The sequence below is a fragment of the Canis aureus genome, chromosome 9, assembly GCF_053574225.1.
Source record: "Canis aureus isolate CA01 chromosome 9, VMU_Caureus_v.1.0, whole genome shotgun sequence".
NCBI classification, from domain to species: domain Eukaryota; kingdom Metazoa; phylum Chordata; class Mammalia; order Carnivora; family Canidae; genus Canis; species Canis aureus.
This window is the reverse complement of record NC_135619.1, coordinates 66,023,036-66,046,882: the sequence shown is the minus strand read 5'-3', so window position 1 is coordinate 66,046,882 and position 23,847 is coordinate 66,023,036. Positions and strand designations below refer to the sequence as shown.

The following is a 23,847-nucleotide window of genomic DNA, read 5'->3' as shown; positions in this document are numbered from 1 at the left end:
CCTTGGGACTTGCTTTGACCGGCAGAATGCCACAGAATTGCCATGATGCAATGTGACTTCGGAGCTTTAGTTTCAAAGGCCTTGCAACTTACTCTCTCATTCACTCAGAACACTGCTGCCTTGTGAACAAATCCAGCCTTGCCCCCTGGAGGGTGCCACCCCTGTCATCCCAAGCCTCCTAGCTGCCCCAGCTGTGGCCCTAGATGTAGGAGTGAAGTCATTTGGGACCAGCCAATCCCCTGACTACCCACCAGTTGACTACAGGCACATGAGTGAGCCTGGAGTAGTTTATAAAAAGCACTGCCTAGTTGAGCACTGTCTAGTTGACCACAGATCTGTGAGCAAATAAATATCTGCCATTACAAACCACGACTTTTTAGGATTATTATATGACAATAGATAACTGAAATAGCCCTCTAAAGGTGCTCATTCATGACCAAGTCCTAAAAAGTTTAAATGACTTGTACATGGCCTCACAGGTAGATGGGGACAGAGCTGGCCAGCAATCAAGTGTCTCAACCAACTAAGCCAGAGTTCTTTGTATGACACCACACTACCTTGTCTTGTACTTTTCAACTAGAACAAGAAAAGAGGATGGAAATAGCTTAGGGAAATTGTTATGAAAAATGGGTAAAGGAAATCTGAAGGTAAAATCTTTAACTAGAGGTATCATTCAGCTTACATATAAATGAATATTTTCAAACAGTCAGCTGGGTATGTTTGACACACATATATTGGACTATTTGCATTCCACTTCAAAACAAGAAAGACTTTGAGCATACAAGATACATCCTTTTCCAAAGTTAAGTTGCAGGTTCTGCAGGGTCATTCAAAGCTTTTTGTAATTAGAGTTACACATATGTTTTTATTTCCAATTACTTATCAAAACACTGTGCATATAAGATGGGTGAGCAAAAGCAGAAATGGAAACACACCATTGGGACACAGCGATCTTACATGCTAAGTTATTTCTTTTCCCCCTCTGCAAATACAGTGACATGTACATACTGGGAAACCAGGAGGCAGAAATGAGGCAGATGTCAATGAATGAATTTACATACACACAGCAAATCATGCCCCACTACACAGATAGTTTGCTCTTACCTTCTTCTGACATATAGCAGATATTTCAGCTGTAAGGGGGAAAGTACACAACATATCAACAAAGAAAGACAGCCCATTTTATATAAGGGCAGCCACAAAAGGGAGTAAAAACAAGCTTAGTAACACAATATCTAGAATAGGCCCAAACAGCTTCTCTCTTATCTTATTAATTGTCATCTACCTGTGTTTAATGAGGTCAGGAACTCCTGCATGCTACAAATAACTTCACCTGTTCTTACAAGAAATTCAACCTCTTCGGACATGACTTAGAATTCAGATCATGTCATCATCAAATTAAAATAACATTAATCTCATCTCATTTGACAGAACAAAATCAAGATTTGCATGACTTCTTCAGCATCACATAAGCTATCAATGATAAAGGCAGATCTAGAGATAATGTCTCTACATTCCCCATTTACTGCTCTTCCATTACACTATGACACCGAGTTGATGTGATATATTTAGAGCTTCACCATGGAGATGATTTGCTATTTCAAAACTGTAGAAAAAACTTACTAACTTGGATTACTCAGACTTGAACTATTGATTTATATCAGTCCTTAACTAGTGTAAAACCAGCTGCATGCTCATTTCAGAGAAAGTAATTTTCAAACCCACGGACTGGCCAGTTGGAGTAAGAATGTCAAACTACTGTCTACTTCGGGATTGACCTTAACAAATGGATACAAACTCTTTTCAGTGGGCATATCAATTATTTCCATGAAAAATAATGCATGAGAGTACCTGAAAATAATTTTTCCAAGAATATGTTAACACTCCCCCTGAAATATTAAGTGTTCAAAAAATGAACTAGAGCATTACTTATAGTATAGTCTAGGTTGTAATTTTTTTAAAAGATCAAAGGTAAATGTCTCCCAAACTGTCTGGAAATTATGAATTAGTGGATGCCAAGTCAAAAAAATTTATAACTCAGTTTTTAAAACTGGTTTTGTATAATTAAAGGTTATTTGCCAGTTTGATATCCAGAGTTTGTCTTAACCTGAAGTTAGTGTCACATCTCCAGATAAATAATTAGAAGTCATTATAAATTTTCTTCCAAAGATGAGTATCATCTGGAGAAGGTGACCAGAATTCAGCAACATATCCAATATTTAAAAATATTGGATAGTTTGGATCCTGACCAAACCTTAAATTATAAGGTTTGGGTAGCCTAATTTAAGGGGGGAAAATTTACTTTTACCCATACATGCCCAAATCATTTCACAGACATCTTTATACAAATTTTCAAAATGCCTTTTTGAAGGATGTAGAGGCCAACATTACTGATCCATTTTACAAATGGAGAGCACTCACTGAACTAATTTATTTCTAAAGTTGAAACTACCTAATATTAAAAGACTATAAAGAAATCGTGTAATCAGGAAAATGGCCTTAAGTTTTTTTCTAATGTTCACAGAATTTAGTTAACATAAGGTCTTTACTTTTCTTTTTAAATATGGCCTTTCACAGAAAGTCTTTTATTATCTACCGCTGAAATCATGTATCAGGTTCCTCCTATGGGCTTGATCTGTGCTCAGTGTATCCCCAGCTTTTTCCACCTTTCATCTTTCCTCTGCTTTCCTCAATACTTCCCCCAGTCACTTCAGCCTCCACTTAAGTGGCTGCAATGCCTGCATACAGAGGTGTAAAGGAATGCTCTGTCTGGGACCTGCCAACTTATCAGACTTGGCTTTCAGAATGCTAACAAACAGCGAGAATCACACATCCCATCTTTCCACTGAGATGAGTCACGTATACTTTATCCCCGTTTCACTGGGAGACTGAGTCTCAGAGCCATTAAATGACTTTCCCCCAAAACACAGAGCTAATAATAGTGGTAGGAGAAAGACCTATTATTCAGTATTCTTTCCATTCACATTCTCTATTCTCTTTCTGACCTGGCACAGCAAATATTGGCAATGCCTGTTATCTACACAGAATATCTCTCAAGACATAATTCAGCAAGGCTTTTATCATATGGAATCCTAATTCCAACATCTACTCTTAACTTAGGTTGAGATTATACCTCTTCCTTTATTATTAAATGTGTGGCTATAAACACGACATTGATATAATGTTTCGTATCAATGACTCTTCATAGCATATAATACTTTGATTACTGTCTTTGTAAAATAATACAAATAATACAGTATAAAAGGAGACAAACCAACCATGCCATTAGTCATGATTACTTCTTACTCATCCTTTCTGAAGTAAACCATACCTTGTGGCAGAAGAACATCAATCAACCATTCACTGTGGTCCCTATAAAGAAAAACAAAATTCATTTTTTAGCTTCCTTGCAACATTACCCTTCCACATGAATGTTCATAAGCTGCATGCTATTGCTAGAAGGCTTCACTAGAAAGTAAATGTAATTAAGAGCACTGTCATAATAAACTTTTTAAATGTCTAATGGATTTCAGCGAAATTATAAATTATAGGCATTTCATCATATTCAGTTAGCTTTAAAAATGATACTTTCCAGATGCTAATTAAGCAAACCAAAGTACAGCATGATTTGTACAACGCTAAGTGTGAGTCTGCAGAACTAACAAGCAAAGAGAACCCATTTGAATTGTATGTCATGTTTGAAAGCCACGATTTTCTTTTATTTTTCTCTGTGGCCTTTTTTAACAGGGTCACTTGAAAATTGGGGCTGCTTTATTACATGGAATTGCTTTCTCTTATTGCACGGGGAGAAATATTGCAATTTTTCAAAGCTGAAATCTCTCAAATGAAAGTTTGCTATATATCAAATATCTGACAAATGAACCTTTAAAAAACAAAGAGACTAGTGGGAAATGGGAGTAATGTGGCCAATTTAAGTCCAACTGATTTTTCTTATCTTCCCTTGTTGCTCTATTTCCTTTTCTTGGAGTATACTTATACCTACCCTGCGATCCTCTGGCTGCATTCTTCACAGAGATACAATGGGGGTGGTTTATCCCCCAGAGCCACTGACAGGGAAGGGTCTATACACATCTGAAACACAGGAAAAGGCAGAATGAACTTTCCTTTGCTGTTTATTACACCCCCCATATTGTGAATGCAAAGGTTTCAATTGTGACGGATTTTCAAAAGCAAATAGAATAAATATTTTTAGTAAAACCCACTTAACCTATAGATGCTTTTCCTGCACTGGCTGATGAGTCCACACTGGAGATTTAAATCCACCTACTGTGGGATTTCATTTCTCCTGTTATCTGCAATTAAGTAACAACTAGTGTCAACAAATCCACCCTCATTCCACAAGGAGGAAAAATCTTGTTCAGTGGTGGCTGGAATTGCCTCTATGTTACGGGTGCATTCATTCCTGCTTGAAAATGGGAAACAGGGCAGCCCCGGTGGAGCAGCGGTTTAGCGCCGCCTGCAGCCCGGGGTCTGATCCTGGAGACCCAGGATAGAGCCCCGCGTCAGGCTCCCTGCATGGAGCCCGCTTCTCCCTCTGCCTGTGTCTCTGCCCCTCAGTCTCTCTCTCTCTCTGAATTAAAAAAAAAAAAAAAATACTTATTAAAAAAGAAAAGAAAAGAAAAGAAAGTGGGAAACACAGCAATCTCTCTTTCGGAAAAGGAAAATATATTAAAATTTAAAAATCACAACTGATACCAAAATTCTGGCAGTGGAGAATTTTGCTTCTTAGAAGTTTCATTCAAAAAATTTCATGTGTGGCCTAACACTGAGCAATTTGCTTTTCTTACTCTGAAACGAAGTTCTATATCAACCATCCAATGTCGCACTTTTAGGTGTTTTTATCCTTCCATGCATAACCTGTAGTTCGTTTAACCCTGCTGTGCCCTGTTCAGTTTTGCATTATATATGGCTGAGTTTCCATGAGCTTAATGACACAGATGAAAAGCGTTTGTTTTACTGTTGAATCAGGGTATTTCAAATACCTGGATGTTTAAAATCAAGTGAACACAACTAGCTGAACTTTGTACTTTACATCAGGTTTAATTTCTATGACTTACCAAAGTCATTTTTAATTTTGTTCCTGTCCTACAAGAAATAATCCATGCTATAGCTGACTGTATAGTTAATATGCCTATGACACAGATCCTTCTGGAATTCTGTTCTGCCTTTTCTTTGGTTGTTTTTACTGATTAGGGAGGAAAAATGAACCAAATTTATAACCCAAGCAGCCTGTCATTTAAAATTAAAACCTGAAGAGTTTTGTGTATCATCTTTGTGCAGGGGCCAAGCAGATTTTCTCTAGATCATTCCAATTTTAATGTATGGCTGCTGAAGTGAGCACAATGACTGGGAAACCAAGAGTTGGAATTCCTAAATTTCAATTGTTATATCATCAAAATCTGTAAATTATATATTCCTTCATGCTAGAGGGCCAGTGTGAAAATTTTCATAAGTTTCACACCTCCTTTGATGCAATGAATAATTACTTTTTGGTGTGTTAAATGAAGGGTTAGCAAACTTTCCATAAATGACAAGAGAGTAAATAGTTCAGGCTTTAGGGACCATACATTATCTGTCACAACTACTCAACTCTGCTGTTGTAGCATGAAAGCAGCCATAGACAATACACAAACAAATGTGCTCCAATGAAACTTATTTACAAAAAAAAAAAAAAGAAACTTTATTTACAAAACAGCAGGCCAGATTCGGCTGTGGGCCATAGTTTGCTAACTCTCGTTTATATAATTATCTGGGCTATAAAGTATTTTATAAAGTGATCTGCAAACAAAACCAAGTAAAACCAAAAGCAGAGTGTGATATAATGAACTCTTAAGTAACATATTTTCATTTTGAATACTGTCACACCTCTTGGCTCTTGCCTAAAAAGTACATTTGGGGGGCATCTGGGTAGTTCAGTCAGTTAAGCATCTACCTTCAGCTTGGGTCATGGTCCCAGGGTCCTGAGATTGAGTCCCTAAGCAGGGAGCCCACTTCTCTCTCTCCCTCTGCCCCTCCTGCTCTTGCATTCTCTGTCTCAGTCTCTCTCTCTCAAATACATAAATAAAATCTTGGGGAAAAAAAGTATGTTTTTGCAGTGTATTGCAACAAAAACAGATAATACATTTCCATTTGGCAAATCATCACTGCCTAGTGCTAAAACTCATGAATACGGAGATAATATGCATATTGTGAGGATAAATTCATTTTCCCTGAGTCTTTACCATGTACCCAGTGTAGACCTGTTCTTCAATATACTTACTTCACTTTCATTTCCAATGAGTCATTGATACTCTTGTCAGGTAAAGACATTTTTTCATTCTGTTCAAAAGGAAAAACTCCTACATTCATAAGACCCATTTGTGGACAGTCTGAACAGGTCAGTTTACATACACATTAATATGTTCATATCTGACTGCTGCATTAAAAAATAGTTATTTTCCATTTAAAATACAATTAGGCCCAATGTAGAGGCTCAGGAAAATGGAGAAAAGAGGAAAATTTAAATAACTCATTAACCTGCCTTCTCAATGTAATCACTAATAACATTCTGATGAGCTTTACTGGTTGTTTTTCCACTATGAATATGAATATAAATATACATCTATGTGATTTTTAAATTAAATTGGCATCATACTATAAAGGATGACTTCCTTTTCATTTAATATTCTTCCCTAAGTATCTAGATGTTGGATACCCTCGACCTATATGTCACATAGTCATATATACATGGGTTTGGGGAGTGTTCATATTGCAATGAAAAAACAATACTGAGCCAGACCTGGTGTCATGCAAAAACAGCCCCAGCACAAGAGGCACTAACAAAAATGTTACCTTCCCAGGGAAGCAGAGTAAAAATACAAAAGAAAATTCTTTAGGAACACTGGAGTTCAGAAAGTAAAATTGGGGGCAGGGGGGTGAGTGATAAAAATGTTTAGGAACTAGATAAAGATGATAGTGCACAGCATTGTGAATGTGCTAAATGCCAATGAATGATTCACTTTGAGGGGGGATGTGGAGGATGGGGTAGCTGGGTGATGGGCATTAAGAAGGGCAAGCGATGTGATGAACACTGGGTGTTGTATGTAATGGATAAATCTCTGAACTATACATCTGAAACAAAGGATGTACTATATGTTGACTAATTGAATTTAAATAATAATAATAATTTGTAAAAATTGATTGAATTTATGTTATGTGAATTTCACCTCACCTAAAAATGGGACAAAGGTAGGATGGTTTTGCCTGTCCTGCATGACTAGCTATGGGGAACAGCCTGTAGGCAAAGCAAAGCTGGGCCAGAGGGGTGGACTAAGCTGTTTGTGTAGAAGAGACGGAGAAAATCTAATTCATGATGACTTCTGTGAGTGGAAAACCAAAAATCATTTACTAATAATGAAGTCAGAGAACTCCTGAGAATGCAGTATGACATAAGGTCAAGGAAAAAATAAGTGGAAAAATCAGACAAAAAGACCTCCTTTCTGTTGACGTCTGAGTGAACCAAAAGAGGGCATTTTAACACAAGCAGGAAGAGGAAACAGATAAAGAAACTAAAGTGAGGAAGCTACGCAATTCTCATCACCCAAAGAATTAAGCTGAATTCTATAAATAATACATGAACTCACAGGTATTTAGCTCAAAATGTCCTCAGACCAAAGAAAAGTACCTTTGAATCCCAAATGTCTGTGGAAGTTCAGAGGAGTACTCATAATAGAATGGGTGAGACTATACCACCATTGGTAGTTTACCCTCACTTGCTCTTCCTCAACATAAATTCATTCAATTTGCCTTTATCAAAACCAGAGATCAAGCATAATAATACAAGAACGTCCTCTGCCGGAAGATATATCTGGATGACAATGTTAGTAAGATACATCTAGATGACAATGTTATTATTGGCATTCCTGACATTTCTGGTATATGAAACACATTTTGGGGTCCATTTACATTTCTTTTCATTCCATTTATATTTTTTATATCTCATTTTAACTTTTCTCCTCTGTTTCTATAAAATGATACTATTATGTTTCTATTATTTGGTAATCTTTACAGTCTTCCTGTCTATAGAAGAAGGGAGGTAAACCCCCAGGATACTAGGTCCTAAAAAGTATCTGTGAACTCTAATGACTTGACCTAACTCCCACTCTTCATAATATAAAAGTTAATCCTTGCAAACTCAGACACAATCTCTTCAGCCAAGTATTGTATCCAACAAATATACCATAAATAATTTGGTTAAAAGGTGTGATTATTTTTCTTAACATTTAAATTCAAAGATTCAGGGTTATAACAAAACAGGGGAATTTGTGGTAGTAGAAAAAGAACAAGGCTGAGAGCCAAGGTACCCGGTTCTGGCTTAGGTAAGTGTCTTGGCCATTCTAAACCACGGTTCCCTTACCTCTAACATACCTTTCCATGTGTTTGCTGCCCAACTACCTCTCAGTCGTTCTGACTAAACATATCTGTGATCTGAGTCAAGACTTAACAATTTTATCTATTTGTGTCGTAGGACTCTTGGATTCGCAGTTATACACCAGACACTAATAATTTGAAATTAGTGAAACTGGGGCAAAGTACATCTCCCTGAGTTTATTAACTCAGATAGAAGCCAAGTAAGGACTATGTAAGTGTTTCACCAGGATTATTCTGATAATTACTCATTGCTACACAGCACTTGACCATGAACTCGTCGCCAAACATCCAGTCACCACTATTCATTGCCCCATCCTGAACCAATCCACCAAGTACAGTCAGATTGAACCTGGAGGTGCATGAGTGTACTATAGAGCACTGGCCTCTCTGCTTTACAGAGAAGGATGGAACCTACTCCATTTCATTTAGCAATTTGCTCTTGATAATCTGACCACTGACAATACAATATGGCACCAGGTCTAATAAAACAGTACCTTCACAGCTGGCTTGTTAATTGCATTGTGGCATTCAATGTGCTGGCAGTGGATAGGATTCCAAGCTGTAAAGCAAAGTATAGATGATAAATACTTCTTATTTAAGTTATTGGTGCCCTAGTAAAAGCATAGTAGATATTACACTAGGTTTCTTCTTCCTAAGTAGAACCGTCATCGAGAGGCTTCCTAAAATAAACATTTTTAAAATCTATGACAAATTTAAAACTTGAACAAAGATATCACAACTCCATCTATTTTCCCATGGGGAGAGACAAGCTAGTATAAGGTGGCATACACAGTACCATAATATTACCTCACAATGATATATCATTAATAAGTTCTCCAAGGTTTTTACCTCTATGGTTTCACTTCATCCTGCCAACAACTCTGTAGAATAGGTACAGCAGATTATTAACCTCATTTCATATATGAATAAATGAAAGTTAAAAAGGCTAAGTAGCCCACTAGGGTCACAGAGTTAGTAAATGACAAGCTAAGACTAGAACCTCTATCTCTTGGTTCTCAACATCGCACTTTTCATTTTAGTACATACTAAGCTGTACATCCTCAATTTCTGGCACCAGAAGTGTTTCAAACTGATAATAATTGAAATGAATGGTAAGTCAACCTCCACTATTCCATGTCCCACCCCATTCCCATCAAATGTGGAGAGTGGAAAGATGAGTTTCTTGCCCAAAATGAAATATATCTCTCACACACCACAGACTGTGACTCACAGACTAACCCCTGCTAGTTTGCTAATACCCACTCCTTAACACAGTATGCACAGAGAAGGAGGATATAAGAACCAAGCGATCTGGGATAGATCAGAATGAAAGTCGCAACAAGTAATTATCATCATCTAGATGATTCAGTAGTCCAAAGCACTTAGCTAACAATACTCCATCATTTAAAATGCAATAAAATTACATGTTTAGAAATAGGGCACTGTTTCTAAATTGCCATATTTAGATCTTACATATAGGATTATGATTGGCCTAATATACAAGAATTTGTAGATGAGATGATATTCTTACTTAGTTATCTATCCCATTACAATTCAAAAATGTTTATTAATAATACTCCAGACCGTATAAAGTTTTTTGTCCAGGGGTGTTCCAACTTCAAATCTTCTAGTCTGTGGTTAGACCAAGTATAAGATTATGTGCTTGAAATATAGGAAAAGAAGGTCAACAGAGCCACTGGCTTTAAAAAATACACAATGGATTGATTTATTTGAAAGAAGATAAGAAGTACAGACCAAAAACCATTACTCTAAAAACACAGCATCATACTGATTATATTTTTGGAGAGAAAGAAAGAATAAATAAATAAGGATGGATAAATGAAGAAATAATTTGAATATAGGCATTCTATAACTATAAAATGTTTTCTACATGTGGAAAAGTCAAGATGAATATAGAGAGTAGTGATAAGTATAATTAGAGAAACCTAGAAAAAAAGACTGCCTTTAACCAGTATAGGAGTTGCAAATACACAGGACAGGTCTCATTCCTTCAATCCCAAAGTCCTGACAGATACTACTAATCCATAAGATCATACCTTCCTGCTGAGTCCAGAACTGGTTTAGGAATCATTCTCAACACAGAGCTCCAGAAAGTTACCATTAATAAAACAGAGTTGGTACATAAGATAAAATCTGCTAGCCATTAATGAATTCCTATATTATGAGAATATTTGCAGACTACTTTATAAACATTAAGAAGTCTTGACATTGAGATAGAAGTAATATTCAAAATATATAACAACTGCTATGGCAAAGGTATAAGGAAATAAGAATGTACCATAGCCATAGTACTTGATCAGGGCCCTGAAGACTCATGCTTTGCCAGAAATTAATGCTTTATACGTAGATAGTGGGGATATCCAGGAGGTCCTATTCCTATAGTATTTTATTTCATTTTTATGGTGTCACTGAATTAAAAATAAATTGTGGGATACCTCATTTAGTTTACCAAAGTCATACTAGATTTACACTTACCAGAACAGGGATTCTTAGCTTTTCTTGTGTATCAAAATTCACTTGTCAAGTTTCAAAAATAAGATACCTGAAACTCATGTTAAATCTGCTGAATCAAAATCTTTAAAGGTAGAGAACAGGTATTTGTAATTGGGAAAAGAATTACAATTGATTCTGATATAGGATCAATCTACATATCTTACTATATGGCAAATATAGTCATGATAGAGCTCCCTTCATTTGAAAATAAAAAGAAAAAATATATAATATAAAAACATAGCAGACAAGAAATACGTTTCCAACCATAACAGAGTAATTGTAACTGGTATTAGACTTGCCATCCCATCGTAAACAAGTAGAAAACTGGAAAATATATACAAAACAACTGTTTTCAGAAATTGGACTACAGGTACTGTAGGACAATCATCCTTGAGACAAGAAAAACAATAAAGTCAGCCCTACCATCACCCTGGCTTTCGTCCTGGTAGCAGTTTCTTCCCAGATATGGAAGAAAGAGAAGCACAGTAAGGTGGTTTCATTGAATTGAGGGGACAAAAACTAGAGTTTAAAGAGGCAAGTGGATTTATATTTGCTGGGTAGTATAGCAAAGAAGAGGGAGTTATGCAAAGAAAGAGCTCCAGAAATCTGAGTAAGAATCCTTTTAGGGCTTTGGCTTTATAATAAGCAGAACATGTGTACGACAAAACTCCATAGGCTGCATAGAGAACAACTATAGGGGGTCTGTAGGTAGAATAACTCCTACATTTCATACAGGTCTGGGAGATATTCAAGCTCCACCCAGAGTGAAGGGAACTCAGTGGAAACCTGAGGCATTCAGTAGAGACTCTAGGAAATTATACCTTAGCAGTAGGGCTAAAATAACATTAGGAAAAAAGCTATTCCAGGCTCACCCTAACAAAGCATAAGAACAAGCCCTAGAAGGGTCAAGGTGATCCACCAGTAACTTGACAGCCAAAACAAACCTCTTGAAACATAATAATGGAAGACAACAAAATCCAGATACTCAATAACGTAATACTCATGAAGTCCAACATCCAGTAAAAAATTATTTGATATTTGAAAAAGGAAAGAAATGTTACCATTAACTGGGGAAAAAAACTGACCAATAGAAATAAACCCAGAAATCATAGAGACAAGGTGGTTAGCAAGCAAGGACTTAAAAACAGCTATTATAAACATATTCAAAAGAAAACAGAACACAATGAGGATAGAGATGAAAGATATAATAAAAGAACCAAATGGAATTTCTAAAATTAAAAATACAATATAGAACATGGAAACATCACTGAATGGGCTTAATGGCAGATTAAACAATACACAGGGAAAAAAATCAGTGAATTAGAAGACATAACCAAAGAAACTACTGAAACTGAAGCATTGGAAGAAAAATAAACAGAACTTCAGTGAGCTGTGGGAAAATATTGGGCAGTATAAAGTACTTCTGGTTAAAAGTCCAAAAGGAGCAAAAGTGGGGAGGAGGGAGATATTTGAAGAAACAATGACCAAAATTTTTCAAACTTGGCAAAAACTATAACCCCACAGATCTAAGAAGCTCAATGAATCTTAAGCAAAATAAGAGCAAAGAAAATCACAGCAAAACTCTTTATAATTAAATTAATGTAAAGCCACAATAAAGAGAAAAATCTTAAAAGCAGCCAGGAAAAAAAGACACATTACTTACAGGGGAACAAAGATAAGAATGATCGCTGATTTCTCGCCAGAAACAATGCAAGCCAGAAGACAATGGAACGACATCTTTAAAAGGCTGAAAGAAAAAAACTGTCAACCTAGAATTCTATACCCAGTGAAAATATCCTTCATAAATGAATATGAAATAAAGACTATCTGAAGACAAATACAAGATAAGAGAATTCACTGCCAGCTGAGCTCCACAACAAGAAATGTTAAAGAAAGCCTGAAGGAAAATTATACCAGATAGAAGCTAGACCTATGAAAAGACATAAAGAGTTCTACAAGTGGCAAATACAAAAGACTTTCTACCTGTATCTGCATGTTGTTAAAAGATTATTTACTGTTTCACATAATTACAGCCATGTATTGTGAGAGTAATAATTACAGAACTAAATATTTGATAAGAAGAACAAAAAGGATGGGAGTAGATAAAAGTGCATAGGGTTCTTTCATTACATGTAAACTAGTATAATATTATTTGAAGGTAGACTGTGAAGTTAAAGGTACATATTATAAACTTTAGAGTAATTCTTCTTAAAAATGATATAGCTAATAATTCAGTACAGAGGTAAAATGGAATACTAAAAACATTTAACCAAAAAGAAGACAAGATATTAAAAAGAAAAGGAACCTAGATGGGACAAATAGAAAATAACTGTAAGATGACAGACTTAAGCCCAACCATATCTGTAATTACATTAAATCTAAATAGTCTAAACAATAATTACATGGCATGTAAATGGTCTAAAAGGCAGAGATTGTCAAAAAAGGATTGAACTTTTTCAAAAAAAAATATGCCTGGGAGAAACACAATTGAAATATAAAGATAGATAAGTTAAAAGTAAACAGATAGAAGGGCACCTGGCTAGCTCAGTCAGAAAAGCACGTGAACTTGATCCCCACATTGAGTATAACGATTACTCAAATCATTTAAAAACAATTTTTTTAAGATTTTATTTATTTATTCATGAGAGACACAGAGAGAGAAAGAGGCAGGAACACAGGCAGAGGGCCCCATGCAGGGAGCCCAACGTGGGATTCGATCCCGGGTCTCCAGGATCACACCCTGGGCTGAAGGTGGCACTAAACTGCTGAGCCACCCAGGCTGCCCAATAAAAAATTTTTAAAAGAGTGAATAGAGAAAAAGTTACACCACACTAATATAATGCTAACTACAAAAAAGTTGCAGTGTCTATATAAATATCAGACAAATAGGCTCCAGAACAAAGAATATTACCAGTAATAAAGAGGGATATTTCATGATGAATCAATTCATCAAAATGACATAACAATCATGAATATGTGGGCATCTAATGATAAAGTTTCAAATTAAATGAAGCCAAACTGACAGAACTTAAAGAGAAATAAGCCCATGATTATTGTTGTAAATTTCAACAATCTTCTCTCAGTATTGAGTCAATATTCTGGTCAATAAAATAAAGTTCAAAAATTTAGATAGAATGAAATCATAGAGTAAATTTTCTGAGTACAATGAAATTAAACTAGAAATAAATAAAAAGATAACTGTAAAATCATCAAGTATTTGTACTCTTAAACAAACACGTTTCTGGGATCCCTGGGTGGCGCAGCAGTTTGGCGCCTGCCTTTGGCCCAGGGTGCGATCCTGGAGACCCGGGATCGAATCCCACATCAGGCTCCCGGTGCATGGAGCCTGCTTCTCCCTCTGCCTGTGTCTCTGCCTCTCTCTCTCTCACTGTGTGCCTACCATAAATAAATGAAAATTAAAAAAAACAAACACACTTCTAAACAATCCATAAATAAAAAGAAAAATCATAAAGAATATTAGAAAATACCCTATATTGAAATACAGTGAAATCATAGCATACCAATTTGTAGGATGAAACTAAAACAATACCTAAAAGTAAATTTATTGTTTTAAATTCTTAAACTAGATCATATAAAAGGTCCAAAATAATCAATTTATGCTTCTATCTTAGTAAGACAGAAAAAGAAGAAGTTAAACTCAATATTAATAGAAGTAATAATAAAGGTAGAAGCAGTAATCAATGAAACTAGAAATAAAAAAACCAGTAGAGAAAATCATAAAACCAAGTGCTGATTCTTTGAAAAGTTCAATAAAAATGATAAGCCCCCTGTCTGGTCTGATTTTAAAAAAAGAGAGACAGAGAGAGAGAAAAACAAATTACCAATACCAAATTACCAATACCAAAAATAGAGAGACAGAGAGAGAGAAAAACAAATTACCAAACAAATTACCTACCTTTCAAAAGTGAAAGGTAGGAGGACATCCCCACAGATCCTACAGATATGCCAAAAGTTTGGCAAGTTGAACAAAATGCATAAACTATTTATTCCTCAAAAAACAGATTATAAATATGACTGAATAAAAAGTAGAAAACCTAAATGCCCCATAACATTAAATTGAATTGATAATGTGAAATCTTCCTACAGAGAAAACTTCAAGTCCAGATAGACTCACCAGTGAATTCTATAAACTATTTAAGGAATAAATAATACAAATTTTACAAAAACTCTTTCAGAAAACAGAACATGAGGAAATTCTTCCCAACTCATTTTATGAGGCCACATTACTCTGTAAACAAAACAAGATGACAATTATAATTAAAGAAAACTAGATTAATGTCCCTCATAAATGTAGGAGTCAGAAAATTTAACAAAAACTAGCAAACTGAATCTGGCAACATAATATAGCTGACAATGTGGAACTTATCCCAGGTAATATAAGGTTGGATTCACAATGCAAAGTAAATGAATGTAATTTACCATATTAACAAAATAAAAGACAAAGTCATGTGATCATCTCAATAGAAGAAAATGTATTTGACCAAAACTGACATTTGTGCAGTATAAAACTCTGATTAAAACTCTCAGTAAACTAAAAATAGACAGGAACTTCCTTACTCTAATAAAAAGCACCTGTAAAAAGCCTACAACCAGTATCAGATTTAATGCTAAAAGTCCAAATACATGCCCCCTAGAGACTGGGGGGAGAAAACAAACATACTCACTTGTAGCACTTCTATTCAACATTGAACTGAAGAAATAAGCCAGTGCAATGAGAAAAAGAAAGAAGGAGGAGGATAGGTGGGAAAGAAGAAAAGAAGGGAGAGAGGGAGGCAGGAAGGGAGGAAAGGTAGCAGGGAGGCAAGTTAGGAGAATGTACAAATTAGGAAGGAAGAAGAAAAAATTTTATTTGCAAGAGAGTATAATCATGTACACAGAAAATCTTAAGAAACTTACAAATAAGCTACAAAAACTAATAAATGAGTTTAGCAAGATTGCTGCATATAAAATCAAAATACAAAACAATTACATGTTTATGTAATAGCAATGAACAAATAGAATATTAAATTTGTAAATACTGTTTACAATAGCATCCAAACTGATAAAGGATTTAAGAATACCTTTAACAAAATATCTATAAGGCCTACACACTGAAAACTAGCAAATATTGCTGAGAGAAATTAAACAAGGCCTAAATAAATGGTTAGATATGTCATGTTCATGGATCAGAAGACTCAATATTTAGACTTTCTCAAAATGTCAAATTCTCTTTTTCTTCCTTTTAAGTAGTTATCCTGGACTTTCTTATGATATGTACCAATAAACTTTCTTTTGTTAAGTCAGTTTTTATGTTGTGTCATTTCCAACATAAAGGTATCCTGATACCAGTTCAGAAGAGAAAAAAAATTCAGAATTCTTCCTGTCAAACTAATCTTAATTTAAAGTTTATATGGAATAATGATGTCTTGGTCTGTTAGGTCTACTGTTACAACTTACCACAGACTGGATAGCTTCCCACATTCATTACATTATAGTATGTACTACCAGTATGCATTTTTTTCATGCTGAATAAGATAAGAACTACTACTGAAAGCACTTCCACTTTCACAGAATTTCTCTCTAGTTTGAATTCACTGGTGTATAATGAGGTATGTTTTTCTACTAAAGGCTTCCTGGCAGAATTTGCATTCATAGTGTCTCTCACTCGTATGAGATCTCCTGTGTCTAGTAAAGGATGATTAATCAGTACTTTCCCCACACTCATTATATCCACAGGGATTCTCTTCAGGGTGGACATTCTGGCATCCAATTAATTACACATTCCCACATTCATAAATTTTCTTACCTGTATGAATATTTTCATGCTTGATTTGAAATTAACTATAACTGAATGATTTTTCATCCCCATTAAATTCATAAGGTGTTTTTCTTCTAAATCAAGTAAATCTAAGTTATCTTTCAAATTCCTTCCACCTAAAACATGCTCATGGAGTTTTTGTCTTGATGGAATAAATATCTTCGCAAATGAGAAGAGATGAAATATGTTTGTAAATGCTTTGTGTCCATACCCTTTCTGTTCAGTAGGTGTTTTATCATAGATGCAATTCACTTGATTCAAAAGTCTCTCTTTATATTCTTGGTGTATTTCTATTTGATTACCAATTTCCCAAACATCTCCTAGACAGGCTGGAGGTAGTGTTCCCTCCCCCACCATCCACAGCTCTTCTCCTGGCTCCAATTTGAAAATCACATTGGACATGGAAACAGGGCATCCCACTGATGTGAGGTTTCTATCTTTCTCTAGCATCACATCCCTAAAGGCAGTCCTCAATGCAGAATCAAGCTTCTGCCACTCTTCCAGAGTTAAGTCCATGGCCATATCCTCAAACATCTAAGATCCAGCACAGAGAGCGTAAGTAACTGGACAAGGTCACACAGCAAGATCATGTTGGAGCTAGGATGGAACCCATGCAGCCTGGCTCAAGTCTTTGCACATACATGGAATGAACATAGCAATCAGACCACACAAACAATCTAGTTGATAATGCAGGGGTGGCCAGTGGTCCAGTCGACTGGCCACAGCCTCCTCATTAACATGGATGAGGTTGGCTTAGGTGAAGACACATGTGTATCTGGTCTCAGAGCCCCAATACTACTTGCCTGGCTCAGGTCTCTGCACCCTCAGGGTGAAGAGATGAAAGCCAGGCACAAGATGATCCCCACTGATGGGACTTCAGTCTGGTTCAGGCTCACCTGGCTGTAACATGGGCCAAAACAGCACACCATGGGGCACAGTACAGACTCACTTGGCCACTAACAGAACCAGCAAAATTGATTTTAAAAAGAAAAAAAAAGAAGGACCAACCAATGTATACTTCAAATAAAAGAAAATATCATGTTGACACCTGAGAGAAAATATGTCTGAAAACTATCTAGTCTATGAATCAAAATATTTTAGGAAGGTATTGTAGTATCTGCGACTCGATGCAAGATCACGTGGCTTCTATAAAAACAGGAGTAGAAAGTCACAGAAATTCATGGTAAGATGGGAAGCTAACAGAATGAGATAAAAATGAATTTGGACAAAAGATATGATAAGTATAATTAAACTAAAAATAAAAGAGCAAAATTAGAAACCTGAATTCAAAGCAACAAACAGAACTGATTTGGGGGAAAAGTCAAGTAAGTTATGTAGTAAATCAATCTGAGAGGCTAAGAATATAGAAGATAAATATATGGAAAATAGTGGTTAGAATAGCTACACAGCACAGAAACAAAAATCTGACCAATGAATTATGGTATTCCTGAGAAACATACCAAAACTATTTGAAGAAAGCAATAATTTAAAATTTCACTAAAGAGAAATTTCCTTAAAAAGACTGAGAAAGGACCTGAATTTCCAGATTGAAAGCATTCCTAATGTTATAGGCAAAAGTCAATTAAAAAATACTCATATATAAAAAATATTTAAGAAAAGGGTGCTTGGGTGGCACAGTCAGTTGAGCCTCTGACACTTGGCTTCAGCTCACATCATAATCTCAGGATATCCTTGCTCAGTGTGAAGTCTGCTTGAGATTCTCCCATTCTCTCTGCCCCTTTCACTCATTCTCTCTCTCTCTTTCTCTCTCTCAAATAAATAAAGCTGTAAAAATATATGTGTTGAAGAAAAGTGTTTTTAAATACATAAATCTCCAAGAATTAAGAACCAGAAAGATATTCTGTAACAGACAAATCACAGTGGTCTATGATTTGCCTTCTATTAATTCTAAATGCCAGAAAACAATGAAGCAGTATTTACATATTTTTCACAGTGAAACAGTTTGTTTGTGTGTGTAAAGAAATAGATATTTTTATATATGCTGAACTCAAAAAATATACGACCTACATTCCACTCTTGAAAATATTACAGAAAATGAGTTTAGATTCTATTTCCCCAAAAATGACAGACAAATCAATTCAAGCTGATTGTCCTACTGAGAACAGTTAGAAAGCTGGACAAGATTAAAAGCAAAACCAACCAACCAAAACCAACCAAACAAAAAAAACAGGGAACTTTATGGGAGAATTATGGGTCCATGATCCAAAAAAAGAATGAATCATCAAAAAGTGAAACTGGTATTTGAGGCCATGCTTCCTCCTCTGCCTATTTCTCTATCTGCTAATTCCACAAGATGAGCAGATTTCAACAAACTCTTTGAAGTAGGGAAGCAAAAATTGAAATTTGGGGACAACCAAGGAATGGGAGACCTAAAAATCTCCCTAGGATATGAGCAGAGGTCCCAAAAGGCCATACCATAGAGTAAAGGGGACCAGAATTAGGCCAACCCTCAAAGGGACTGAAGACCAGCCTCAAATCATCTTAAGAATGGATCATGAGTCTTTGTTTTGAGCTGCATTAAGGTGACCTGGATTGCTAATGTCCATAACCTCAAAATTTTCAGAGGCAAAAGCAAACCTTATTTGAAGAAATGTAACTTTCTAAGCTTCAAATTAGCTCCATAGTTTTTCTATATATTGTCTTGCACGTAATATAAATATATATATACATACAAGTAATTAAGAAAATGGCAATAAAATCAGAATTTCTAGAGATTCAGAAAATTGAATTATCAGAAACAAACTTTAAGATAACTATGGGACAGCCCGGGTGGCTCAGCGGTTTACCACTGCCTTCAGCCCAGGGCCTGATCCTGGAGACCCAGGATCCAGTCCCACGTCAGGCTCCCTGCATGGAGCCTGCTTCTCCCTCTGCCTGTGTCTCTGCGCCTCTCTCTCTCTCTTTCTCTCTCTCTCCTCTCTGTGCATTCTCATAAATAAATAAATAAAATCTTTTAAAAAATAATAAAAAATAAAATAATGAAATAACCATGCTTAATATGTTCTATAAAGTAAAAGACAAGTTAGGATATATAATCAAGGAATTGGGATTTCTTTTTTACAGCACTAAATTGAAATTCTAGAACTTAAAAACATAAATAACAAAACTAAGAATACAATTGAGAAGCTAAAGAATTAGTGAATAGTAAGAGAAGTTGGAAAAAGATTCAGGATGAAGCACAGAAAGACAAAATGGAGGAGGAGAATACAAAAATTATTTATAGGCAACACGGAAGAAGTTCTACTATATGTTTCACTGGAATTCCAGAAAGAGAGATGAGAAAAGCAAAATCAACCAAACAAACAAAATGTGCGTGTGTGTGTGTGTGTGTGTAATTTAATAGACTTTTTAAAAAATATTGGGCAGAGCAGAAGAAAGGATTATTAAACTTGAAGACAGGTTAATATAAACCCAACTAAAGCACAGATAAACTTTTCTCCCCCCAAAAATCATAAGGGTGGATGGAGTACCTAAGACCTTTGAAACAAAAACAACTTTTTAAAAAATACCAAGATGAGAGAAGAAAAAGAAAGGGAGAGAATAAATACCTGGAAAGACTAACACTCAAAATTTTTCCAATGATGAAGAACATGAAACCACAGATTCAAGAAACTTGACAAACTTCAAGCAAAATAAATAAATACAAGACCATTACACTTATGTAGATCATATTATATTACTACTATTAAATACCAAAAATAAGGAGAAAATCTTTAAAAGAGGCAGATAAAAATATCATATTACACTTAGGAATAAAATCATAAGAATGGTGTCAAATTTCTGTCTGATAATTTGTTTCATTATCAGAAACAACAGCATGACATACTTTAAGTATTAAAAGAAATTCACTGATTATAGTGAATAACAGTAGAAATCAAAACAAAAAATTACTAGAACCCAAATATTTGGAAATTAAACAGCATTCTAAATAACATAGGCAAAAGAAGATCCAGTACTAAAAATGTTTAAATACTTTTAAATGAATGATAGTAAAAACACAATAAATAAAAATTTGTAAGATATAGCTAATGTAGAGCTTTACAGGAAACTGTAAACCTAAAATGGATAAATACCACCAGCATTTTTCACAGAGCTACAACAAATAATCCTAAAATTTGTATGGAACCAGAAAAGACCACAAATAGCCAAAGCAATTGTGAAAAAGAAAAGCAAAGCTGGAGGCATCACTATTCCAGACTTCAACCTGTATTACAGAGCTGCATTCATCAAGACAATATAGTACTGGCATAAAAATAGACACATAGATCAATGGAACAGAATAGAAAACCCAGAAATGGACCCACAACTATTTGATCAACTAATCCTTGACAAAGCAGGAAAGAATATCCAATGGAAAAAAAGACAATCTCCTTAACAAATAGTATTGGGAAAACTGGACAGCAACATGCAGAATAATGAAACTGGACCACTTTCTTACACCAACACAAAAATAAATTCAAAATGGATGAAAGACTTAAACGTGAGACAGAAAAACATCAAATCCTAGAGATGAACACTGTCAGCAATCTCTTTGACCTCAGCCCTAGTAACTTCTTACTAGAAATACATAACTTCTATTTTTTTTTGTCTGTTGTTTTAGTTTATCCAAATATTTGTAAAAATTTAACATCTACTTGGGATAAAAGCTCTCAGTCAACTGGAAATGAAACTGAAACTTCTTCAAACTGACCAGAAAGGATATTCACAAAATCCTAATGCTAAAACCACTTAATGGTGAAATATTCCATAAAATTAGAAACAAAGCAAAGGTGACCATTCTTACAACTTCTATTCAGCATTGTTGTGAAAAATCCTAGGCAATGAAACACACAAACATCAATAAATGGTATGAAAATTGGAAAGGAAGAAGCAAATTTGTCTTTATCTACAGATGGCACCATCGTTTATATAGCAAATCCAATGAATCAACCAACTACTAGAACTAACAACTAAATTTAGCAAAATCATGAGATAAATATGAATACACAAAAATCAACTGAATTTCTCCATACTGTCAATAAACAATTGGAAAGTAAATTTTTAAATAATACCATTTACAACAGTATCAAAAAAAACCCAAATATCTAGGAACTAATTTAACAAAAGACATAAAAACTCTATACTGAAAACTACAGAACTCTGTTGAGAGAAAATTTTAAAAGATCTATACAATGAAGAGATGTATCATATTCATGGATTAGAAAAAAATAGTTTAAAAAAATTTAAAAATAGTTTTACAATGTTAATCATTTCCAAATGGAATTATAGATTTAACACAATCCAGATCAAATCCCAGAAGAATTATTTTCTGTAGAAATGAAGCCCAATACTGAAATTTATATAGAAATGCACTAGACCTAAAATAGGCAAAGAAAAACAGCCAGACACTTGCACTATCTGACTTTAAGACTATACAGTGAAAGTATTTAAGATAGTTTGTACTGGTATTCAGATCAATGAAACAAAATACAGTCTAGAAATATGCTCACATATCTATGACCAAGAGACCAATACAGGTCAGAGGATAAACTTTTCAACAAAAAGGGTGCTGAAACAAACCACAAGGAAATAAAGGAGCCAGGGACATCTGGGTGGCTCAGCGGTTGAGTTGAGCGTCTGCCTTTGGCTCAGGGCGTGATCCCGGAATTACAGTATTGAGTCCCACATTGGGCTTCCCACATGTGTATTATACTGTTGTTGGATAGAATGTTTTGTACATGCTTATCATGTTCATTTGGTCTCTCAGCAATGGGTAGATCACCCAGGCAAAATCAATAAAGAAACAGCAGATTTGAACACTACAGACCAAATGAACGTGATAAGCATATACAGAACATCCTATCCAACAACAGTATAATACACATTTGTCTCAAGCACACTTGGAACATTTTCTAAGAGAGACCATGTTTAAAGGTCACACATATACAAATAAGCCACAAAACAAGTCTTGGCAAATTGAAGAAGACTGAAATCATACCACATATCTCCTCTAACCACAATGGCATGAAACTAGAAATCAATAACAAGAAGAAAACTAAAAAATTCACAAACACACAGAAATTCAACAACACTCTCTTGAACAATCAATTGACCACAGAAGAAATTAAAGAGGAAATAAAAACGTTTCCTGAGACATACAAAAATGGAAGCACACCTATGGGATGTGGTAAAAGCAATTCTAAGAGGGAAAGTTCATAGCAATAAATGCCTACATTAAGAAGAAAAATCCCAAATAAACAACCTACCTCCATACTATAAGGAACTAAAAAAGGAACAGACTGAGCCCAAAGTCAGGAAGAAAGAAAATAATTAAGAGTAGAGCAGAAATAAGTGAAATAAAGAACCGAAAAACAATAAAATAATTAACCAAACTAAGAGTTGGTTCTTTGAAAAGATAAACAAAATTGGCAAATCTTTATCTATACTAACCAATAAAAATAGGGAGAAGACCCAAATCAATAAAATTATAAGCGAAAAAGGAGACCTTACAACTGATGCCACAGAAATAGAAAGGATTATAAGAGGCTACTGTGAACAGCCATATGCCAACAAACTGGACAACCCTGAAGAAATGGAGTAATTTGTAGAAACATACAATTTACCAAGACCGAATCAGAAAGAAATAGAAAATCTGAATAGACTGATTATGAGTAAGGAGATGAATCGGTAATCAAAAACCTCCTAATAAACAAAAGCCCAGAACCAAATACCTTCACTGATGACTTTTCCCAAAAATTTAAAGAAGGAAACAACAATCCTTCTCAAACACTTCCAAAAAAATCAAAGAGGTTAGAATACTCTCAAACTCATTTTATGAGGCCAGCATTATCCTGAAACCAAAACCAGAAAAAGACACTATTAGAAAATTACAGGCCAATATCCCTGAATAATATAGATGCAAAAATTATCAGTATAATACTAGCAAGCCAAATTCAGCAGCACATAAAAGTATTATTCACTATGATTAAGTGGGATTTATCCCTGGGATACAAAAATCACTCAACATATGCAAATCAATTAACATAATACATCACCTTAATAGAGTGAAATTATCATATGATCAT

General features: G+C 35.0%; 1 protein-coding gene and 1 non-coding gene across 13 annotated transcripts in view; both read right to left on the bottom strand.

Moving 5' to 3' along the window:
* The window catches only part of UNC79 (unc-79 subunit of NALCN channel complex), a 238,665-nt gene that overhangs the window by 139,112 nt on the left and 75,706 nt on the right, over positions 1-23,847 (bottom strand). For all 12 annotated transcript variants that reach the window (XM_077910403.1, XM_077910396.1, XM_077910402.1 and 9 more), the window contains exons 8-11: positions 8,925-8,989; positions 4,004-4,092; positions 3,332-3,372; positions 1,105-1,133 (exon numbers count right to left, since the gene is read on the bottom strand). In XM_077910403.1, the coding sequence (XP_077766529.1) occupies positions 1,105-1,133; positions 3,332-3,372; positions 4,004-4,092; positions 8,925-8,989 (224 nt within the window). The remainder of the gene's footprint in view (positions 1-1,104; positions 1,134-3,331; positions 3,373-4,003; positions 4,093-8,924; positions 8,990-23,847) is intronic.
* On the bottom strand, positions 5,256-5,361 carry LOC144321390 (U6 spliceosomal RNA). The gene has a single exon (XR_013387054.1). It is a non-coding gene; the product is annotated as a U6 spliceosomal RNA (small nuclear RNA).